We start from the raw sequence: 23,747 nt of genomic DNA, 5'->3' as shown, positions 1-23,747 counted from the left end.
TCTCTGTATTGCACCACGTCAAGATGACACAAGCTTCAAGATTGTATTCATTCATTCCGTCTAATTCCCATAAGAATTAAAGTGGTTTGATTTTGGTTCTAAGAAACGTAACAATACAGCAACATGCTTCATATGAGGTCAAGTGAATCTAAAAGCATATATACAGGCCCTAACGAGCCGGCCGGCCGGCCTGGCTCCCCTCCCTGGCCCCGACAGGCGGGCCGGTGGGCTGCCCTGAGGAAGGGGGAGGGGAGGACTGGGCCGGCCGGCAGTCAGACTATGATGCCGAACTTCTGCACGGCCCTCAACTGCACGCGGAAGAGCTCGCGGTTGGACCTGGCCTTTTTCAGGTTGCCGCGGGATCCAGCCAGATGCCAGAAGTGTGTGGAGAATTGTAGGAGAGCCGGCTTAAAAGATAAAACACCCGATCAACTAGATAAACATTATCGATTGTGTGCCAAACACTTGGAGACTTCTGTGATCTGTAGAACTAGTCCTTATAGGACAGTTCTTCGAGATAATGCAATACCAACAATATTTGATCTCATCAGCCATTTGAATAATCCACACAATAGACACAGAAAATGAATAAAAGAATTGAGTGAAGATGAAATGAGGACGCTGAAACAGAAAAAAATTGATGAAACTTCTGAACAGGACCCAAAACATAAGCAAATAAACAACAGCAATGCTCAGGACCCCAGTGCAGAAGAAGGGGGTGAAGAGCAGGAGGACCTTTAACCCTTGAAGAGAAGGAAAACAAAGAATACTTAAAATCTTTATTTGAAATTTTGATTCTTATGGGAAAACAGACCATACCTCTGGATGGACATGAAGCTGATGAAATCCCAGAAGGTCTCTTTGCTCCTGATAACTTTCAAGCCCTGCTGGAGTGCCGGATCCATTCTGGTGAAGAGGTTCTGAGAAAGTGCTTTGAGACAACGGCAGTGAACACTTTATTCTGTTCAAAAACACAGCAGAAAAAGATGCTAGAGATCTGTGAGAGCTGCATTCGAGAAGAAACCCTCAGGGAAGTGAGAGACTCTCATTTCTTTTCCATCATCATGGATGGTGTGATGGACATAGCAGGGGAAGAGCACCTGCCTGTGTTGGTGAGGTTTGTTGACGAATCTCACACCTGAGAGGAATTTGTGGGCTTCCTGCCTTATGAAGCTGATGCAGAAATCTCACACTACAGTAACTGAGAAGTGAGGATTAAACATGGAGTACTGTCGTGGCCAGGCTTACATTTGTGTCCAGTGGATTTTCTTCCAAAATGAAAGTTTTTGCTTCTAGACTTTTAGAGAAATATCCACAAGCTATCTACACACTCTGCTCTTCCTGTACCTTAAATATGTGGTTGGCAAAATCAGTGCCTGTTATGGGAGTATGTGTCCCATTAGGATCAGCTGAGGAAGTTTGTTCTTTCTTCCATCGATCAGCACAACTGCTTTTAGAGCTTGACAGTGTAATTTCTGTCCTCGTTCAGAACAATGAAGAAAGGGGCAAAGAACTGAAGGAAATTCGCCATTCTCAGTGGCCAGGCAGGCATGATGCTTTTGAAATCTTAGTGGACCTCCTACAAGCACTTGTTTTATGTTTAGATGGTATAATAGTGACACAAATGTTAGATGGAATAACTGCATGGCTGGCCGAGCATTTGTACTCTGTAGTGTGGTAACAGATATTGATTTCATCGTTACCATTGTTCTTTAAAATGTCCTATCTTTTACAAGAGCCTTTGGGAAAAATCTTCAGGGGCAGACCTGAAGGTCATCAGACCTCTGATGTCTTCTTTGCAGCTAGTAGTTTCACGGCAGGGCTACATTCACAAAATGAAGTGATGGAAAATATCGAAGTTTATCATGAATTTTGGTTTGAGAAAGCCACAAATTTGGCAACCAAACTTGATATTCAGATGAAACTCCCAGGGAAATTTCTCAGAGCTCATCACAGTAACCTGGAATCTCAGCTAACCTCTGAGAGTTACTACAAAGAAACTCTAAGTGTTCCAACAGTGGAACACATTATTCAGGACCTGAAAGATATATTCTCAGAACAGCACCTCAGAGCTCTTAAATGCTCATCTTTGGTACACTCTGTCATGGGACAGCTCAAATTCAATACATCAGAGGAGTATCATGCTGACATGTACAGAAGTGATTTACCTAATCCTGACACACTCTCTGCTGGGCTGCGTTGTTGGAGAATCAAGTGGAAACACAGAGGGAAAGATGTAGAACTTCCACCCACTACTTATGAAGCCCTTCATCTGCCAGACATCAAGTTTTTTCCTAATGTTTATGCATTATTGAGGGTTCTGTGTATTCTTCCTGTGATGAAGGTTGAAAATGAACACTATGAAAACGGGCAAAAGCATCTCAAAGCATACCTGAGGAACACTTTGACAGACCAAAGGTCAAGTAACCTGGCTTTGCTTAACATAAATTTTGATATAAAACATGATTTGGATTTAATGGTGGATAAGTGTACAAGTAAGCACACAAGTGTACAAGTAAGTCAGAGCTTCCTACAGATAATTCAGAAACCAATGAAAATACCTGAGACTTTTTTTTTAACATCTTTATTGGAGTATAATTGCTTTACAATGGTGTGTTAGTTTCTGCTTTATAACAAAGTGAATCAGCTATACATATACATATATCCCCATATCTCCTCCCTCTTGTGTCTCCCTCCCACCCTCCCTATCCCACACTGCTAGGTGGTCACAAAGCACCGAGCTGATCTCCCTGTGCTATGTGGCTGCTTCCCACTAGCTATCTATTTTACATTTGGTAGTGTATATATGTCCATGAAGATACCTAAGAGACTTTTAAAATAGGCTTTCTCTTATATATGATATTTGAAAAAAACTGTAAGAAATTTGAAAATATCTTACAGAAAAGTTGTAAGGTGTACGTAGGCCACTTAATCACTGAATATCTTGACCTGTAGGCCCCCCATTGAGTACATTAGTCATTGATAATCTGCCTGTTTAAATGGCCCATTTCAACTCCCATACTTTGGAGACCTAACTGTTCTTCCAGAAGATAGCATTGAAAGTACCATGTTACACTCTGTGATCTCTGCTAATGGCACTTTGGAATTGTATTAGTTAAGTCATTTTAGACATAACATTTATCACTGTGGATCCAATTGTCAAGTATTGAGTTATCAGTTCTTTGAAGAAATAAATTGTGAGGAGGTATGGGAGGAAGGAATACAGTTTATAAACATTACAGTGAAGCTCATGACTGACCTTTGCATATTAGGAGTTTTAAGTATGCTGTTAAAAATCTGTAAGGGACAGTTAAGAAAATTATCAGACTGTAATAGAAACATGTGAGCTCGCCAAACAAGGATTTCAGTGTAGATTCTGTCTTTATCAAATGAAGTTAAAGGAACAAGTTATAGTTAAAGTTTGAATGGAAGAGCCTTCCCTTGTTGTTCCACATCTGGTTGTTGCTGTTTGCATTCCTTTATTGAGCCTACGTCTTCATAAGCTTTTTGGCAGGTATATGTTGAACACTTCTGTTTCATGGTCAAGACAGGATCAGAGGCCATGGATACTGATTTGTCTGTTTTCTTCTGTCTTTTTTCATGACTGTATCTACTGCCTCATCTTGATTTACAAGCAAAACCTAGAAAACCCACAAAAATAAGTGTTTTGTGGTTTATCTAGGAATAATACAGAAAATATTGCTGTTATTTTTGGTGAAGAAAATCAATTTTGTATAGTTTATTTCAACCTAAATAAAATGTGTATTTTGTTTAAAAAAATAAAAGCATATATACATACACGCACTCACCACACACACACACACACACACACACACACACACACACACACTTGCACACATTTTAAATAGATAACCAGTTAGTTATCTATTTAACAGTGCAAATCAGAAAGATCACATGACATTTCTAGTCTAGCTTCGCTTTATGACTGGCAGGTTGCCTGTAACATAGTCTCTAATTGGGAATAATTTTTAAGATATATAACATGAAACTAGTTGTTTCTGAATAAAGCAATCAAACAGGATTTTGTCAGATAGCATCTGTAGTAGGAAAAATAATACCAACAATACAGATATCACTGCTTAAGAAAAGAAGACAAATGTTTAAATAAATATGTCATCTTGTCTATATAGCTATATTACATAAGTTGTCCAGTATATTTTAGTCCTGTTTAATGTTAACAAGTTAATCACTGTATAAATAATTACCAAGAGTGAAATACTCAGGAAGTTGAAAAGTCTAATGCATGGTCTTCCACATCAGGGGAAATTTTTATTACAGATGTAAATTTAACTTAAAATTTTAGTCTTTTATTAAGAAAAATCTCTTTTTATTATCAACAAGACAATTTTCTTCCCTCTTAGTGAAGCTGTACAAGTCTCTCAGCTGAACTATTTTAAAGCTCTTCTGGTATGCTCTTTTGTATTTGAAATATCTGTTGCTTGAAATTAAATTCAGTTCTAAAATAGCAACTATATCATCTCCTAACTACTTCCCATTAGTAAGAGCAAACTCCAGAGATTAGTAAGGCAGCTTTCATGTGCCTGAAAAAGAACCCTATGGATGTTTTAAACAAAAGACTTGGCTGCTCATTAAGGATCAGTGCATGTCTATTTGTAAATATTAATGCCAGAAAAAAATGAAATCTGGAAAAAAGAAATCCTTACACTGTCTAGGCTAAATCTAAGCAGAGTTCAGATTTTGCCTCTCAACTTTATTTCTTGCAGGGCTGTATAAACACTTAGCTCATTAACATTGGCTTAACTCTCCCCGAAGTACAAGTGGATTCTGGAGAAAGTAGATAGTATAAATGAGCTCTCTTCAGTGCTGAGGTTTTTAGGCACTGGTTCTTCGAAAAAAAAGGTGAAGTCTTACGCATGAGATAAACTCCCTCATCTGTTGTCATGATTGACAGGTCCATTTGCTTGGTTGTATGGGGGAAGGGAACAGGAATGGGGCCTCACTCAGGGCAGAGTCCTCAGGTTTGGAGCTGTTTTGTATAATTGCCCACAAGTGTTTTCTATTGCCACAAATTCTCCTCAGACCAGTTATTTTCAGATTTTAACATGGGCAACAAGTGCTCTTCCCCAAGCCGCAACAGAGTTAGTCTTTAAGTGCGGTTCTATTCCCTTGGTAAAGCCCCTTTTGAGATGCTAAATTTAGCACTGCCAATCAGAAGAACAGGTGGTCTGCGCCGCTCGCTACCAAATAGGTCCCGCTCCCATCATGCTTTCCTGGGAGAGCCAATCAGCCAGCGCCCTGCCCTGAGATGTGGGGCTGTCAGCAGATCTGGCAAATATAAGGGCTGGGCCCGACCCTGACTCGTGAGCAGTCGTGCATTCCCAGCCTCGCCTCGGGTGTAGGGATTGCATAGAAAAGCAAAACTACACAGTCTTGACTGTGTAGTTTTGTTTTTAAGTTTAGAGGCTCACCGATTCATGTTGGAGATGGTCGAAAAAACCAACTCTAGATAGGACGTCGTTTCAGAAGCAACCTTGGGCTTAGTCCCACCCTTTTTGGGCACTCCTGAGAAATCAGGTGAGCAGCATCTTTTCTTTCTTATTAGTAGACTCCCTCCCTTATCGGTTTCTAGTTCCGCATTTTCTTTGTATGCTAAATGCCTATATGGAGGTGTTTGTCTGACTACTTGGTGCTGGTTCTGATCCTGTATTTGAATCTGCTTGTTAAATTCTGTTTTGAAATATGTGAAGGCTTTTCCTTTCAAAAGTTCGATGCTTTAGCATATCAGCAAGTCAGTGATTCAAATTGTTTAAATGCACCTACATTCTAAAAGTATTAAAAGTTGAGGTCTGAAATGGTGATAGAAATGCTTGCTTCTTTTATAGACTTTTTTTGTTTGTTGAGAATGTTCAAGGTTATATTACTCAGTGATAAAGTGAGACACACCAAGAATAGCTCTGATAAAATGCATGTGGTATCAGCTACACCCTGATGACTTTTTATGGGAATCAACTGCTGAGGTATCAGTTGCAGGACAGTGACAGAACACTTGCCTGCTGTCAGTCAATGCTGGAGAGTTTATTTTGGGAGTATGACATTTTCGATGCATACCTTCAGCCATAATTAGACAAAGGCCTCTCAAGAGCAAATGCTAAAGCAACAAAATTTACCTGAACAATAGGAATAGAAGACCTGTTTAGGCCAGTTAATTGCAATATATTTAGAAATTTGGAAAAAAAAAAAAATAACTGTTTTCTAAAATGCTCAGCATTTCATTATGTATTTTAGATCAGCTCATAATCAAATTATATGATATAATTGTTGATGCTAAGAAGGGTAAGAAATAATGTTTTAGAGACTTCTTATTTCAAATTATACCTTGATTTCCCATCTTCCTGGAATTAGATTACTAATTGTAAATGCCTATAAATATATAGGTATATAAAACATAAATGGTGTAAAAGAATATAGCTATTTTTAGAAGATGCACTCGCTCAGAAACAGGAAGAGTTTGACACAAAAAGTTATTTTCGTGTCCTAAGGATAATATGCTACACTAAGCAGTTCTTGGCAACAGTTTATTTTGGATATTATCTGAATTTTTCAAATATAAATGTTATTGTCTTAGAGAATTCTAGTTTTATTTTCTTTTTAACTAAGTAAAAAGTTACAATAAGGTACAGAATTAGATGATTGCTCCACACACTTTTAATAAATAGAGAATTTTATGAAAAATACTAATGAAGCAATTGACAACTGAGAATCTGCCTTTTATATCAGAATAGTGGCATAGTCACATTCAATAGCAAGGTATTTATGTCTCAGAAATTTCTTCTCATAATCTCTCTAAAACTGATAGGCAAAGTACTTGCTTCCACTTAACAAAACAACTTAACTGCCGATTTCGTGTTAATTTCTTTGATTTTTAGTATTTGTGCTATGAAAGCATAGGTGCTTTCGCTTCAACTGCATCGCAGACCAGCCTTCCATTTTTCAGAGTCTGCACATTGTTCCTTATTAAGAACTCAAGTCAGTATTTTTCTTGCAGATCTGTAATAAATACTGGCCTGCTCAGTTAAATTTAAACTTTCCTGAATATTCACTTCAACAGTAGCAACATTTACTGAACAGTTACAATATGAAGAAATATTAAGGACTAAAAAACACTGTATGCTGTCTACAAAAGGTTTGCATAGTGGACCAGGCTTTCCAAAAGTTTTCAAGTTAGGAAAGAAATTGCAAAGTTCAAGTTTTTAGTTTTGGTGACTATTTTAAATAATCACCTGGGTTACTTAAGGTAATAGTGCCTGAATCTATGTCAACTTTATAAATACAGATACAGTGTCTGAAAAATATTGGGAGGAAGGAAATTTTTTAAAATAATTCGTTCTGACATTGAACCGATGAAAAGTTTCGTTTTACACTTTTCACACATACCTTCTATTATTTGTCACTACCCCCAGCTTCCTCCAGCTTTCCCTTTCTCCCAACTCTCTCTCAGATTTCCCACCTTTGGTAAGACTGAATTTCCCTCTTCGACCACTAGGGTACATTCCTTACTCTGTTTGCTTCGGTTGTTTTTTTTTTTCCATCCCCCCCTTAGACGTGCTACTCTGTTAGGCTATAAGTTAACCCAGAGGCCAAATTCAGGCCACAAAAGAGAAGGCCTGCCCATCACTCTGGGCCCACAGATAATCTGAGAAGCAACCCATTTGGAAAATGTGTGTCTGCCATCTTCAGAGTAGCTCCAGAATGGCCCTAAGCTGTGACCTTCTAATTTCTTTTCTCTTCCTTTTCAGAGTGCCTAAAAAGATGACAACTCAAGCACCGACGTTTACGCAGCCGTTACAAAGCGTTGTGGTACTGGAGGGTAGTACCGCAACCTTTGAGGCTCACATTAGTGGTAAGCTCACACGTTCACACTGTCCCTTTTTCTTCTCTGCCTCCTGTCCATTAACTTTGCTGTAGGACTTGACAGCAAGTTTAAGCCTTGCTTTGACTTTGTGAAATGGGCCCACTTCTGTGGAAGGGTCATTGTAAGAGTATACTGTTCACAGAGTTCCTACAAAATCTGACAATATAATGGCTTGAAAATGTTTTATTCATATTTATAATTCCACAAAGCAAAATAAATAGCATTGGATTAAATTAGCTGTCAGAATCCAGGTGCTAAATAGGACCAAATTTGGTCATTCTATCTTTGGATTCAGCTGCAGAGCCAGACTGGAAGCCAAGAACTCCAGCCCAATGGGGGCCAGTCATGGAGCTGCTGGGCGAGTAGCCTGTGTGCCTGAGCCTCTGTGGGTTTACATGGAAAATAACAGTACAACTGACTTTCCTCAGTGGCAGAACTTTCAGTGATGAGCTAACTCCTAAGTATTTTATTATTTTATTTTCAATCTTTATTAAGTGATTCTAGTCAATGAAAAGATTTTCCAATCATTTTGAAAGGACACCCCAAAATAATATATGCCACTCTGGTTCACCTAGTAAAGAGAAACAAACATTAACCCTAGAATTGTATTTAACAGGCAGTTCTTCTGTCTCTTTTTTTCCTTCTTTTTCTTCTTTATAATTCAGTTTAGGGATGGTTTTGAAAATGGATGATTTCTGGGACCTATCATCGTGTGACAAAATGGGGATAATCTATGAACTATATTGTAAATAATCTCAAAATTATTTAATCTCAAATTTATTTAATCAATATTTTCTCCTGCAGTATTATAACTGGTCATGTGAGATTTTATGGATTAATTAAAAGTTGATGCTTGATGTACCTCTATGATACACTATTCCTCTTTTTTTTTTTCAACTTTATGGCTTATAATAAAGATGTAAAATGAGATTTCCTTTTCCTTTCTCTTTCCTTTTGTTTTCTGTCTATGTACCAATCTTATTCATAACTGGATAACACTTTATTTTACATTGCACAAATAACATATAATCATTCTTCAATTTCTATTGTATATGTATATAGAAATGTATAGAGACCAGTTCAATTCTTCTCTTGTATGATAATCTCTGACTTCCAAATAATTTACTTATTTATCTTGTAACACTCAGTAACTTCTGAACTGAGCAGAACACATATGGCTTCAGTGGGAAGTTTGCCTGCTTGTGGAGTAATGGAATCTGGCTTCCTCATAACTCCTTGTTCCTTCACACTTTGCGCTAATACATTCTTAGAAAAACACCACTGAAAATATTTGAACACCCATGAATTCGTTAAATAAACTATTCACTTGGCCACAGTGGGAGATTGGCTAATATAAGGACAACAAAATAAACTTTCTCTCGCTTATCCTCACCTCCTCAGTTTAAGGAGTTAGATCACCAGCCTTCATACCAAAGGCAAAATAAACCGTGCTCTGAATTTGCCTCATGCCTTCCGAATGCAGAATTTTAGTATACTTAAAGCATCCAGCCGTGTACATGTAGTCATTAGCTCCATGATTCATGGTGGGTGAAGAGAATTTGACTTTTCTACCTGCAACTCCAAGTATCCATGTTATTCTGAAAGACTTGGTTCGGCATCATCTCTTATTGTATGAGAAGCTGCCCCTCTTTTGTATGGCATTTTTACTGAAGCACATTTGAAAGGCAGGAGAGGTCAGGAAGACAGGAGAGGTCAGAGGAGGTAGAGGGCTGAGCGTGTTCTCTTGTGCTTAGTAGGCTGAACTTTTAGATCCCTTTGCTGCTTTTGTTCTTCACTTGTTTTTGAAGAGGACAACAGTCACTTTTTATCTCACAGTTTCCTTGGCTCTTCATTTTTATAAATCTCCTTCATGATTTTAATGATGTCTATTAAATTGCATCAGATAGAACCTTGGGCAGGAGGGCAGGTGATGGCAATTCTGGTCCTCTGTGTGCCACTGCCAGCTGAGGGACCTTGGAAAAATCATTGAGCCTCTTTTGGCTTCAGTTTCCTCCCCTATAGAATGAAGGTGCTGGCCTCCACGTGAACCCACAGACCTTCCTAATGGTCTGTAAGTTTACACTTTTATCACACAGCTGTCAAATTTTCACTGTCATTATGACTCTCTGGATAGCTTTTATGGTTTAGGACAAGGAAGTGAACATAATGGGACAGAACAGAGGACTTTGCAGTGCCCCAAACATAAAGATGAATTCTTTGTTCTCCAGGTTTCCCAGTTCCTGAGGTGAGCTGGTTTAGGGATGGCCAGGTGATTTCCACTTCCACTCTGCCCGGCGTGCAGATCTCCTTTAGCGATGGCCGCGCTAGACTGAAGATCCCCGCCGTGACTAAAGCCAACAGTGGACGATACTCCCTGAGAGCCACCAATGGATCTGGACAAGCGACTAGTACTGCTGAGCTTCTCGTGACAGGTAGGCTTTAGGGGACCTGCCTGTCCCCTGTACCACCCCCGGAGCACATCTCCAGGATCTGGGGAAGGGAGTCCCCCAAAAGCTACTGAGCACAAGCAGATGCATCTCAAATCTAGAGAAGGGCCCACCGGACACTGCATTGATAGCAAAGTTGTTTGTCTTTTGGAATTTGGTTTTCCTCAAAAAAGTGGCTGAGAACTAGTTCCTCTATACACATATTAAGCACTCAAAATTATATTAAGGAAATATTAAAAATCGTGTTTCTGAGCAAGTAGAAAGGCTTGAGCCTTGTCTATACGCCTGCTAAGGAAATATGCGTATCTCCAGGAATTCACACTTTAACAAGCACATAGATGATTCTGATACCAGTGGTCCACAGACCACCCATTTAAGAAATACTGCTCTAGGCTATAACATTTAATAATGCTTCATTTACTTTCCATTTCTAAAAACATTGCACAGTAAGCATACACAGAAATAGGGCAAATGCTTGTTTATGATTCAAATGCAGGACACAGTTTCCCCACAAAAGTTACCACAAGTCTTCGTGGCCTCTGTCATTTTTCTCCATCCTTTACTTCTTTGTAAGACATTAGTACAAAGAACATTGCATTACTTCACACATTACATAACAATATCTTTCATGAGCTGCATAATGTTATATATGTTTATCCAGTAAACTATACGTTCAGCACTGTTTAAGTATAGGGCTATCATTGACCAAAACAGAAGGAACATCAGGTAACATCAGGTATGAACTTTAACATACATCCAGAAAATTCAGAAAGGGAAAATGCACAAGGTTGACAGCATCTGCTGTTGTTTATTCCTCAAAAACATGTCAAGATTAATCCCACTCACCCTTCACATTTATTTTATTAAAAATTTCTTCCAGCATAATTAGCCAAAAAAAATCCCCTTTCTGTAGCATCTAACATTAAATCGTGTCATTATTTGGATTAACATTTTAAATGCAAGTACATATTTGGGTTATTTGAATACTGATTAAGTTGGAGCCAATTTAGGATTTTTTAATTTAAATTAAAATTTAATGATTCTGTAAGTCACAGGTGTATCCAGCAAACCAACCACTGGAATTCATTTTAGTGCAACTTCCTGAAATATGTAAAGTTATCTTAACATATTAATATAGTGCTAGATGTGAAGTTGGGAGGAAGTGCAGGAAATATCCTCTAGAAATGTCATAACAAGATCTAGGCTTTTTCTTTAAAAAAAAAAAATGTGGTGGCCTAGAACAGCTAAACAAGACAAAGCAAATCAAATATGGTGGCGGGGTGCCCTCTGCCACCTCCTGGCTCTGCTCTTACTGTCATCTGATGGATGAGCTGGGCTCAAGGACAGTCAAGCATGTTTGGTTCAGCTAGCCATTGCCTGGTTTGGACACCAGAGCTATAATCATTTAAAAATAGATTGTTGGGAGTGCCCTGGCTGGCGCCAGTCCTAATTTTCTTCCCTCCCCACTGCAGCGGAGACAGCACCACCTAACTTTGTTCAACGGCTGCAGAGCATGACCGTGAGACAAGGAAGCCAAGTGCGACTCCAAGTGAGAGTGACTGGAATCCCTACACCTGTGGTGAAGTTCTACCGGGACGGAGCTGAAATCCACAGCTCCCTTGATTTTCAAATTTCACAAGAAGGCGACCTCTACAGCTTACTGATTGCGGAAGCGTACCCTGAAGACTCTGGCTCTTATTCAGTAAATGCCACCAATAGCGTTGGAAGAGCTACTTCCACTGCTGAATTACTGGTTCAAGGTATGTGCTGGAGGTTGAGGAACAGGGAGCAGGGAAGGGAAGGATTTAGGACCAAGTGGGGTCAGGGGTCCACCTGCCTGCCCTGTGAGGTCTGGGGATGCTGTGAGTTGAAATCAAAGCTGGCATTTCAACACCCATGAAAAGTCTCTGAGATTCCGCGCATTGAAGCAATCTGTGGTTTTTAACCCTACTAGAAACCAGGAAGTATTTCAATTAAGTCATCTATGTTTTCAAATTATTGGCAAGCGATGGAATTTTTTAAAAAAAGATTCTAATTAAATTCATATCTAATAATAAATACTTTCTATGTTTAAAGCTAATTTATATTCATACAACATCCAAAACTTTCTGCATTTTTGCCCATTGGGACACACAAAATCTTATTGACTTTGTAGTCAGAATTAACATAATCCCTTTAAAAATGGGTCCTTGTGCTCCTGTCTAAATATTTATCTTTCCCTTCCTACAGGTGAAGAAGTAGTACCCGCTAAAAAGACGAAGACAATTGTTTCGACTGCTCAGATTTCAGAAACACGACAAACTCAAATTGAAAAGGTTTTTTTTTTTTTTTTTTACTATATACTGTCAGGTTTTAGGCCTTTCAGATTGTTTCTTCATCAATAATTCCTCCTCACCATGGGCTTTGTTTTTCTCTTTTACAGAAGATTGAAGCCCACTTTGATGCCAGATCAATTGCAACAGTTGAGATGGTAATAGATGGTGCCCAACAGCTGCCACATAAAACACCTCCCAGGATACCTCCTAAGCCAAAGTCAAGGTCTCCCACACCACCATCCATTGCTGCCAAAGCACAGTTGGCTCGACAGCAGTCCCCATCGCCGATAAGACACTCCCCGTCCCCGGTCAGACATGTGCGGGCACCGACCCCATCTCCCGTCAGGTAAAGCCTCTTAAAAGAGATCATTATGCATTTTCAAATTAGGTTTAATCCAATAAGATGAGAGAGATAAAAGGAAGAAATAAGAAATGTAGGGTGTGATAAAGGAGGTAAACCAAAAAGACACTGGTTATGATTTTCACAAATCCTCACTGTCCACTGGTAAATTGGAGAACTTTATAAATGCTAATTCTGAATTCTTATTTGTATACCATTTAATATCTGCTTTAGGAGTCAAGAAAAAGCACAGCGAAATGAGAAGAGCACAGAATTTAGGGTTGGAAGCCCTGCGTTCACTCAGCTTGATTACTTGTTAAAATGTGACTTAGAAAATAATTATAATAATAAAATACTCACTAATATACACTGACCACTTTCTCTATGTCAGACATTTGATTGGCACTCTGTGTATATTATCTCATTAAATATTCATAGCAACCTCTAAGAACTATCACCCCTAATTTTATAGCTAGGTGACCAGAGCTAAAGAAGTTAAATAATTTGTTTAAGGTCTTAGTCATGTCATTTGTAAATTATAGAGAAACACAGAATCATCTCAAGGTGTGTTGTGAGGGTTCAGTGAGATAATTAGTTGAAGGTTTCTTGTAGATATAAAATAATTATACAAGTGTTCTTCTGCTCTAATAATAAGTAAAACCTTCTAAATATTTTGCATGTGCTTATGTTATTTTGTCTAGAATATAAAATGGATTTCTGTTAGGTTTCTATGCTTAGTTAATATGGAGGTATATTAGAAAGTAAGAATGTATCATCAGGGCTTAGAAACTATTGGGTTGGCCAAAAAGTTTTCATAACATTTTACAGAAAAACCCGAATGAACTTTTTGGCCAATCCAATATATAAGCAAGTATAAATTATCCATAGCAAATTTGAAACTTTGGGATTTAGCTTAACATGCTGAGGTTTTTTTTTACATGATAAACTGATAAAAGGGGAAAATTTGGAGTAAATAAAAAAGTGATTCTTGACCAATTTAATTTTTTTAATGTAGAGAAAGTTCCCCTGCCATGAAAAATTTTAAAAGAAGAATAATAAGTGGATAGTTGATCTAAAAAATATTCAAACTTATTGTGAAGTTACTGTAATCAAAACAGTATGGTATTGGTAAATGCATAGAAAATACATGGGCAAAGCAGAACAGAGCATCCAGAAATAGAATTCAAGTATCCAGGAAATTCAGTGTTTAAATCAAAGTGACCTTTCAGTTCAGTGGGGAAAAGGATATTTTACTCGATAAAGAATGCTGGCCCAGTTAACTATCCATTTGGGAAAAACCGAATATAAACTTGTACCTACACTATTTACAGAATAAATCTCAGCTTGACTAAAGAGCTAAATTAAAAACTAAATCACAAAAATAAAAGAGAAGAAAATTTGTGAAAACAACTGTAGGGAAGAGCTTTTAAAAATAGATTTACAGACTCAACAACATAAAAATAAAAATTTATGTATGGCAAAAGCAAGGTCATTGCTATACCAAACAGTGTATTTGTGAAAAAAATTTAAGGATGCCTCTTCCTCGAGATATGTCATTGCCTCTGCCATAAAATATTAAAACAAACATACAGTGGCCACAGTGTGAATTGTACAAGCCTAGAAACAGTGCATAATCTACACAACTGTACATGTTGATGCTGGATAAGACCCTATAAATAAGCAAATGCAAACCGTGGATCTCGGGGGAAATGTTTGCAATACTTATGACAAAGGACTAATACACCAGATGTATCAAAAACTTCCACAAATTAATTATTAAAGAAAAAACAAGCAACACAAATGAAAAAAAAATTGACAAAAGACAAGCATTTCACACCAGAGGCAATGTAATGTCCAACAAATATATGGAAAAATGCCAGATATTTTCCAGTCTTTATTATAGTGGCCACTTTAAAGATATTGGTAAACACTAATATGAAGCCTTGACCAAAAAGCTAGTTTTAAAAACGTGTCTGGCTATCAAAAAAAGTGTTCTATCTCAGGCTAACTCCAAGTTTGCATACACAAAATCACAAGACAGGCCGCATGTGATTTCTGGGGGAGATAACAACCTCACCGTATTTTTAATCCAAGCCTAAGAGTCATTTAGAATTACAGAGCTTCCCTGATTCTATGGAGTATTTTTACTGTCTTAGAAGTACTGAGAATTCATTGATAACAATCCCAATTATTTAGCCCCCCAAATTTGCTTTAAAATAAGAAATTTAAATATCAGTTTGTGGAGAAAATAATGGTTATCCAGGATAGACAATTTCCTAAAATGTCTCACAGTCTAATCTTGATTTTTGTTGTAGAGAAAGGCAAACATATTTCATTGAATAAGGTGCATTGTATCTAGCTGTGACCAGGTGATTATTTTCTTTTTATTGTAAGAGCAGAAATAAGCACTTTCCTATAATGACTCAAATTACATTGATTTTCACAGTTATGGGCTTACCTGCAACCTGCTGCTAATCACTCATGTCATGCTAATCATGTCTTTAACTCTATTTGAATTAGACCCACTTTACTAGGGAGAGCAAGAACAAGACACAGGTTGAAACTTGGAAATACATGTCACTTTGCTTTTCTTCAATTGGTGTAAACCCTACGTTATTCTAAACTGGTCTTTGTTATGGTTCTAAGGCAATCACTTTCAGAGTAGATACTTGTTCCCCTAGATCTACCTTTAGTTGATCACAACTCCATTTATAAAATGTAAATTGATTTTCACCTAAAAACCCTTCTTCAAGAAAATGATTGAACATTTCTTCATGAAACTGGTTAATATTGTAATGTACTATTAATTTACTCTGTAATTTAGAGCAGATATCAACTGTACCTTGAGCCTTAATTAGAATAATTGTTTCATTTATGATCAGTGTAAGTTAAATACCCTATGTAGTGACAGAATACATTTATAAACATTTTCCTGCATGTAGTAGTTAAATGCAATGATAAGGCAATACTGCAACCTAGAGGGAAAAGTATAATAAACCCTTTGGATCAAGAATTAAATTATGAAAAATTTCATCTTAAAATAATGCCTGGAATTATTACTATAGATTAGGAACTGTCATTTTTGTCTGTAAATGCCTTGATTCAGTACCCAGATTCTTGAACTGATGCTATTTCAGTTTGGACACATAAAAAACGATGAAAACTGTTTTGGAAGAAACCACTTTATCAATTTAATCAAGAACTATAGAATCCTTAGGTTTCAAATTATCCACTATAAGGATATTTAAAAGAAGTCCAGAGTACAATACAATGAGGGCGAGGGTAAACAAAGACAGGATAAATTTAAAACAGCAGTTCACCATACTTTGACCAGAACAGCAGTTTGCAAAGTGCATTGCACAGCCTATACCCAAAAAGAGTAATGAGAAAGCCTTTTTCTGCAAAAAGAGTAATGAGAAAGCCTTGCAATTCACAGGGCATATGGGCATGATGGGCATGATGAAGGCTGTGGGAAATCCTGCAGGAAAATAAAAAAAAGGTTTACCTTGTTTAGCCTTGAGCTGCACAAGCATTTTGATTACAGAAACCTTTCTTCCTTCAACACCTATTTGACGTCCCCTCGCCCCCACCCGCCCCCCAGAATTGGGAGTACAGAGAAATTTAGAGTTATGGTTACCATATTTGCCGTGTCCTTTCTTTGACTGTATTTTAAGGACATGCCTTCTGCTGTCTTGACTTTTCTAAACACGAAAAGGTGGGGCAGGGCACAGAATTCTTTAGTTTAGGATTAAATCTGATTCTCTTACAGAATTACTGCAGATGAGAATAAGGCTCACTGAGATTTAAAACAAATTACTTTCAAGTACATTACTTGCCTCTGTATAGGTTATTGAGCCACGGATTTTTTTATTTTTTTAATTTTATTTATTTATTTTTGGCTGCATTGGGTCTTCATTGCGGCGCGCGGGCTTTCTCTAGTTGTGGTGGCTTCTCTTGTTGCGAAGCACGGGCTCTAGGTGTGCAGCCTTCAGCAGTTGCAGCGCGTGGGCTCAGTAGTGTGGCTCACAGGCTCTAGAGTGCAGGCTGAGTAGTTGTGGCACACGGGCTTAGTTGCTCCGCGGCATGTGGGATCTTCTTGGACCAGGGATCCAACCCGTGTCCCCCGCATTGGCTGGCGGATTCTTAACCACTGCACCACCAGGGAAGTCCCAAGCCATGGATTTTAAAACTCTTCCTTAAATTAAACACTTCCAGAGTTTTCTTCCTTTATTCATATCTGATGACCAAGGGAGTAGTTTCTTGTCTTGGCATTCTTTGACCTCTGTCATTTGATTTTCAGGTCCGTGTCTCCAGCGGGGAGGATCTCCACATCCCCCATCAGATCCGTTAGGTCTCCGTTACTCGTCCGGAAGGCTCAGATGCCCACCATGCCCCCAGGCCCTGAAGTGCCTCCCCCTTGGAAGCAAGAGGGCTACATGGCTTCATCTGAGTCTGAGATGAGAGAAACCATGGTGACAAGTGCTACTCAGATCAGGACAGAGGAGAGATGGGAAGGGAGATACGGGATCCAGGAGCAAGTGACCATCAGTGGAGCGGCAGGGGCTGCCGCCAGTGCTACCTTTGCGGCAGGGGCTGGTGCTGCTGGGGCTGCAGAGGTACTGTCAGAGCTTCCTTTCTCTTCCTTTGACATCTGGTTTCTCCCAACAGAATCCTGCCGTGAAACGCAGTCTGTGTAGGTTGCAGGGAAAATGCATACGAACATAAGAGTATAACCGAAACTGAAAACCCAATTTGGCTTATGCTCTGTAAAAGCGTTTTTTAATTGGAACAAAGGCTCTAAATCCGTGAGCTTTTCATAAATGTAGGTTTTCACAGTACCTACCGTATCTCTCTTGGCAATGATAAATGCTTATGCATTTATCTAGTGTCTACTGTACTCTAGGTGGCTTGGTTTCCACTGTTCTTTTGTATTTTCTACCGTGCGTGTCATTTCACAAAGTAATGTGCTTGGTCACTGCCAATCCAGGTGAAACAAGAAACTGACAAAAGTGCAGCTGTTGCAACCGTTGTTGCTGCTGTTGATATGGCCAGAGTGAGAGAACCAGTTATCAGTGCTGTAGAGCAGACTGCTCAGAGGACAACCACGACTGCTGTGCGCATCCAACCTGCTCAAGAACAGGTAGGCCTGGGGCCATGCACACTGAGCTGTGCATGCAATCAATGCTCACATCGCTTTGAGGACAACACTGAGCCCACCATGGCCCGGACTTTTAGGTCTTTCGGAGCAGGAGGTGGTCTGAGACCAAAGGTGTTCAAGTTACAAACATTCTAAGTACCTGGTCTAAGTCAGACAGCTAGGCAGGTAAGAGTTAACTCTCAGAAAGTCAAGATAGGAGGTCAGACAAGGTATCCCAAGTATCAGGGCACTCCTGAGTTAAGACAGGCAAAGGTGGCCGAGAAAGTCAGCTGAACAAGACGGTACATGTGCGTTCAGAGCTGTAGTTCCAGACCGGTCCATCCAGAGCTCAGTCTCTCCAAGAGCCAGGCAGGAAAACCATTATTTCAGGGCTGCCATTACCTTTCTCTAAGCTTCCCCCAAAGACCTTTGCTTTTACTTTCCTCAAAACAAACGTGACGCTTGATTCATAGCTGAAAGGTGTTATAAATCCAAGATAATTTCCCATCTCATATTTGAATAGATTTTCTGTTATAGTTTAAAATCACTCTAACTTTCCTCCTTGTCATCTCCTGTGTGACATTTATGTCTTTATCCTGATTTATTATTGTGACTTTTTATATGAGGTGCATTACAGTATTTCTTTCCTTTCCCCTATGAAAATCAGATAAAAAAGGAGGCAGAGAAGACTGCTGTAACTAAGGTGGTAGTGGCCGCCGATAAAGCAAAAGAACAAGAATTGAAAGCAAGAACCAGAGAAGTCATTACCACAGAACAAGAGCAGGTGCACGTAACTCATGAACAGGTGAAACTGGTTTTTGATATGAAATTATTATTGTGATTACCAGCGTCAACACAGATAATAATGTTTACCATGAAGGGTGTTGTTTCATGAGCAACACGGTTATTTCACACTAATAACATCCCCTGTATCTCTGTATCCCTGGGTGCTGGATACCAAAGTCCTTTAGAGTCACCAGACGCTTCCCTTGTGTAGACAAAAGGGACCTCTAGGAACACATAGCAGAAGTAGAAACAGGGGTCTCATCTACACTGGCCTGGAGACGCACTGGCTAAATATGTGACTACAAGGGACGGAGAAGTAGATGCTGAGGTGGGAACTGGGAAGGGTGGAAAAGAACACTGAACACACAGTGCTCTGAAAATAGCTTAGCAACTGCTTCCTGACTCCTTAAGAGAACATTTGAACATGGATTTGAAATGAGATGGAGAGCATGGCCTTCTCGGGTGAAATAACCAGAAAAAGTGAAAAAGACAGCTCCATGCTTGGAGGCATTCAGGAGCGAATTAGATGAGGCCAACTGATAGGGCTCTTGGCCACCCAATCCGATTGTCAGTTGGGCGGGTTTGGGAAGATACCTCTCAAGCCTCTTTTAACCCTGAGATCCTGAATTTCAGTGACGACGCCTGAGAATGGCAAAGAGGCAAATGGAGAAAACTGCCCCCCCAGCACCCCCTTTCCCCCCACATATACCTTAGGTGTCCAGATCCAAGCACAGTATCTTCAGAGAGTTAAGGATTTGGAAAACATTTTGCCTGGGATGTGCACAAAACTTTTCTCCCTTTAATGTCTCAATTTTAGAAAAGTAAGTCTTGATATTCCAAACCATCACAATAGTTAGGAAATTTTTCGAAGCAAAATTATCGTATAAATGTGGATTATGAATCATCTATACTTGATTTTTTATATATAAAATTAAAGGGTCAGACAGTATTACTTCTAAGGTCTTCCATTCTAATATCCTGTGCTCTAAGATTTCCTTTACATGACAAAGTGACACAAAATAATATTGCCATATATCCATTTATAAAAATTGGAAGTCCTTTTCTTTTTGCAGTACGTGGGCCTCTCACTGTTGTGGCCTCTCCCGTTGCGGAGCACAGGCTCCGGACGCGCAGGCTCAGCAGCCATGGCTCACGGGCCCAGCTGCTCCGTGGCATGTGGGATCTTCCTGGACCGGGGCACGAACCCGTGTCCCCTGCATCGGCAGGCGGACCCTCAACCACTGCATTGGAAGTCCTTTTAAAGAAGACTACACTCTCCAATTCAAAGCAGTGTTGAATCCAATTTTTTTTCTCTAAGCAACATAACTTATGGTTTAGGCAAATAAAGAGCATGAGTATGGTCATATTAATGAAAATGAGATCATTTATTTAGTGATATCTCTAGAAAAAGGACTTTTCTTCTTTTACTTCCTATTTTTTTATATTTAGTAAACATTATGTCACTTCCATTAGAGATCGGGAGACAATAAGATTTTGTTTTTATCATTGATTTCAGATAAGAAAAGAAACTGAAAAGGCATTTGTACCAAAAGTAGTAATTTCCGCAGCTAAAGCCAAAGAACGAGAAACTAGAATAACCGGAGAAATTACTACAAAACAAGAACAAAAACAAATAACACAAGAAACGGTAAGTCAAATTTTGTAAATACCTTGTAATTTGTTGACAAATATCACATTCCAGCCAGCTACATGTACCCTCTAACCAAAACCTCTAAGTGGAGGAGTCTTTTGTGTATATTATCTTTCTGTTGTTTCTCTATATCTAGTACTTAAACTCTTTCATGATGGAAATTCTGCTCTCATTACACAATTTTCCACTCAACTGATCAGTTTCAAGGAAATTGTCTATCCACTAGAATAGTTTGGGGCACATCAGTGACGTTTCTAGAGCATAATTAAGTGGAAGATAGATATCACTCCAGCCCAGTTATCCACTGGTACAATCAGTTTTTTCATGCATAGCCTGAGCCCTTGGTCACTTAAATTGTAACACACAAACTTGACATAGTTGGAAGACACATGCATGCGTATGCCCCTACACACACACACACACACACACACACACACGCACACATACCAGCCACGAACACTCCAACTAAATATCAAGGGAAAGTGAGGAATTGCTGGACATCAGAGAAGACCAGTACTTCTTCAAGAAAGTGCCCTAATTCCTGGTTGATGAACAGTGACCCAGAAGTGTTTGCTGCTTTTGTGCTATAGAGCCAAGTTGGAAAAACCCCAGTATCACCAAAATCTACTTCTCTCCCATGTGTGAAATCAAGCCTTACTGGGTCTAGCAAGAGGCAACTTTTGAATTCTTTCATGTTCAAGTAGATTTCAGTGACATTGAGGGTGTTCCAACGTGGCCAGCCTCTCTTAATCTCAAGCTCTTTGTTGATCCCAGAGCTACTTTTTTAAAAAGATCCAGCTTAGAACACTATATACTTAAAAGGCTGGCCAGAGGTCTTTGGATGAAATTCCCTCTCCTTACAGTGAGTGAGAGACTTTGAAAGGAACCCAAGTTGGCATAATGAAGGGCATAGAAGTCCCTGTTGCCATTGCAATGCTGGTGACTGGCGAGTTCAGTCTAACTGTAGTTGTCTAGCCATTTGCTAGCGGGTGCTCATTAAGTTCCCTAATGTGTCAACATATCTTAAAGATGAGACCTTTTCAGTTTCTAGGCCAATTTACTCAGGGGCAGGTGGGCAGAAAAGAAGCCCACTCCTGGGTTTTAAACACAAGCGTAGGCCCTCAAAATGGAACTGTGATAACACCGAACATTCTGTATTCTCTCGAATGTCGAAAGGATATCTTGCCATTTCTCCTGTGCCTTTTGAAACACCTTCATTTTACTCTGAAAATCAGACAATACAGAAAGCTGAGACAGCAGCTGCATCCGTGGTGGTAGTTGCCGCTGCCAAGCCCACAGTCTTAGAAACAATTCTGGGAGCTCAAGAAGAAAGTGTCACACAACAAGATCAAATGCATGTAACTCATGAAACGGTGAAAACTTCCTGCTGGTGTGAAATTCACTCTTGTTTCATTCCATTTGCAAGCCACCTACATTTTCATCCTGGGTCTTAATCATCACCTTTTCACCTCCTTCTCTTCTTATGACTCATACAGAAAACTTCAGAATCTCTCAGGAACCTTTTGCTGTCTATCTAGCTTTCACTGCCACTTTTCATTCCTAACTTTTTGGACTTCCCTTTGGATTCTTACTAGTATGATATTATAATTCACCTTAATATTTAACATGTTTCTATTGAATACTCCAGTGTCAAAGTCAATTGATAAAATGCAAAATTAGGTATTTTTATGACTCTATTGTCATAGAGTCATAAAAAATTATGAGAAGAATAAGGTGAGAAAGAGAAATGCATCCTTTTATTGCTCAACACATTTTTTTCTTTTAGACTGAACTTATTTTGATATTGTTACCAATGAAACAGTATGGATGACCAAAGCAACTCAGATGATAAAATGTCCTTGCATAGGAAGAAATATTCTTCCTGTCTCAGCTTTGACTTAATTTCTTTTATTAGAGGCTATATGAAATTTAATGACCATTTTCTCATCTTTTTTTTATCGTATGACCAGATAATGAAAGAAACTAGGAAAACAGTGGTACCTAAAGTCATAGTTGCCATGCCCAAAGTCAAAGAACAAGATTTAGTAACAAGAACTAGAGAAGGCATCACTACCAAAAAAGAGCAAGTTCAAATAACTCAGGAAAAGGTGAATACAGATATTCGAGATGGGAAAAGTTTCATCTTTAAACTAATTTCCAGTAAACCATTAACTACAGTGTGATATGAATTATTGATCTGTATTTTCCTTTTTGAATCCCCAACTAAAAACCACATGGTGAATGTATGACTTCTTACCATTACTTTTATCTGCACATTTGATTTTCATTCGTCTGTAACATTTGTAATTCATTTTATTCACCATTATCCTTTGCACGAAGATTGGCATTTTTAGCCTGACTTCTAAAAAGCAATATAAGGAATCATCTGGAGATTTTTTTTTGTAGTTAACGTTTCTAAGGTTTGTGGTTCCCAGTCAGTGTGTACAAACACTGCCCAGTGCAAGTTAACTTCTTTTGTGTAGTTAACCCTGAATAACCTTGTCTTGCATCCCCACTAAGGGGGTGGGGGTGGGGGGAAGTGTCATACCATATGCATCTGAAGCCCTGTACAATTTAAACCTGGATTTTACTATAATAATCAGATGAGAAAGGAAGCTGAGAAAACTGCCTTGTCTACAATAGCAGTTGCAACTGCTAAAGCCAAAGAACAAGAAACAATACTGAGAACTAGAGAAGAAATGGCTGCTAGACAAGAACAAATCCAAGTTACTCATGGAAAGGTGACTATTGCTATTCCAAGTGTGAAATCCCCTATTATAATACATTAACACTAAATCTCATGTGAAATCCCCTATTATAATGCATTCCAAATCTCAAAATTTCTTATGAGACACTATTAACCTGATTTATTTTTAGATGTACAATTGGAAACTAAAAAACTGAATTATTTATTATTGTTAATATTACTACATATTCCTTTCCTCACTTATCTCTTCACTATTATTTTCCATTTTTTTATTATTAACAGCTAGGGATTCTCCAGAAGATGATTGAGATTGCATGCAGGCTAATTTTAAGATACTCCATGGACATTTAAAAAAAAGTGTTCAAGTAAATAATGACCCTTACTGTCAAAAAGATGTACATTTTGAAGTACAGTATTAAGTATAAATAAATAAATCCAGTATATTACAGTGTAGAGTATGGACTTATTTC

General features: G+C 38.7%; 1 protein-coding gene and 1 pseudogene across 2 annotated transcripts in view; both read left to right on the top strand.

The window, feature by feature from the left end:
* Window positions 1-265: 265 nt before the first annotated feature.
* LOC101287371 (52 kDa repressor of the inhibitor of the protein kinase-like) lies at window positions 266-2,565 on the top strand (annotated as a pseudogene).
* A 2,778-nt stretch (window positions 2,566-5,343) lies between these two features.
* Window positions 5,344-23,747, top strand: part of TTN (titin) — a 281,341-nt gene continuing 262,937 nt past the window's right edge. Inside the window, exons 1-12 of one of the 2 annotated variants that reach the window (XM_049712583.1) lie at window positions 5,344-5,556; window positions 7,779-7,882; window positions 10,123-10,326; window positions 11,814-12,101; window positions 12,571-12,656; window positions 12,764-13,002; window positions 17,297-17,612; window positions 17,984-18,136; window positions 18,801-18,938; window positions 20,436-20,567; window positions 22,541-22,678; window positions 23,174-23,311. In XM_049712583.1, coding sequence (XP_049568540.1) covers window positions 7,792-7,882; window positions 10,123-10,326; window positions 11,814-12,101; window positions 12,571-12,656; window positions 12,764-13,002; window positions 17,297-17,612; window positions 17,984-18,136; window positions 18,801-18,938; window positions 20,436-20,567; window positions 22,541-22,678; window positions 23,174-23,311 — 1,923 coding nt within the window. In that variant the 5' untranslated portion in view covers window positions 5,344-5,556; window positions 7,779-7,791. The remainder of the gene's footprint in view (window positions 5,557-7,778; window positions 7,883-10,122; window positions 10,327-11,813; window positions 12,102-12,570; window positions 12,657-12,763; window positions 13,003-17,296; window positions 17,613-17,983; window positions 18,137-18,800; window positions 18,939-20,435; window positions 20,568-22,540; window positions 22,679-23,173; window positions 23,312-23,747) is intronic. The other variant, XM_049712582.1, reaches the window with a different exon arrangement.

Source organism: Orcinus orca, chromosome 7 (genome assembly GCF_937001465.1).
Source record: "Orcinus orca chromosome 7, mOrcOrc1.1, whole genome shotgun sequence".
In the NCBI taxonomy this organism is placed as follows: Eukaryota; Metazoa; Chordata; class Mammalia; order Artiodactyla; family Delphinidae; genus Orcinus; species Orcinus orca.
This window is presented reverse-complemented; position numbering and strand designations above follow the sequence as displayed.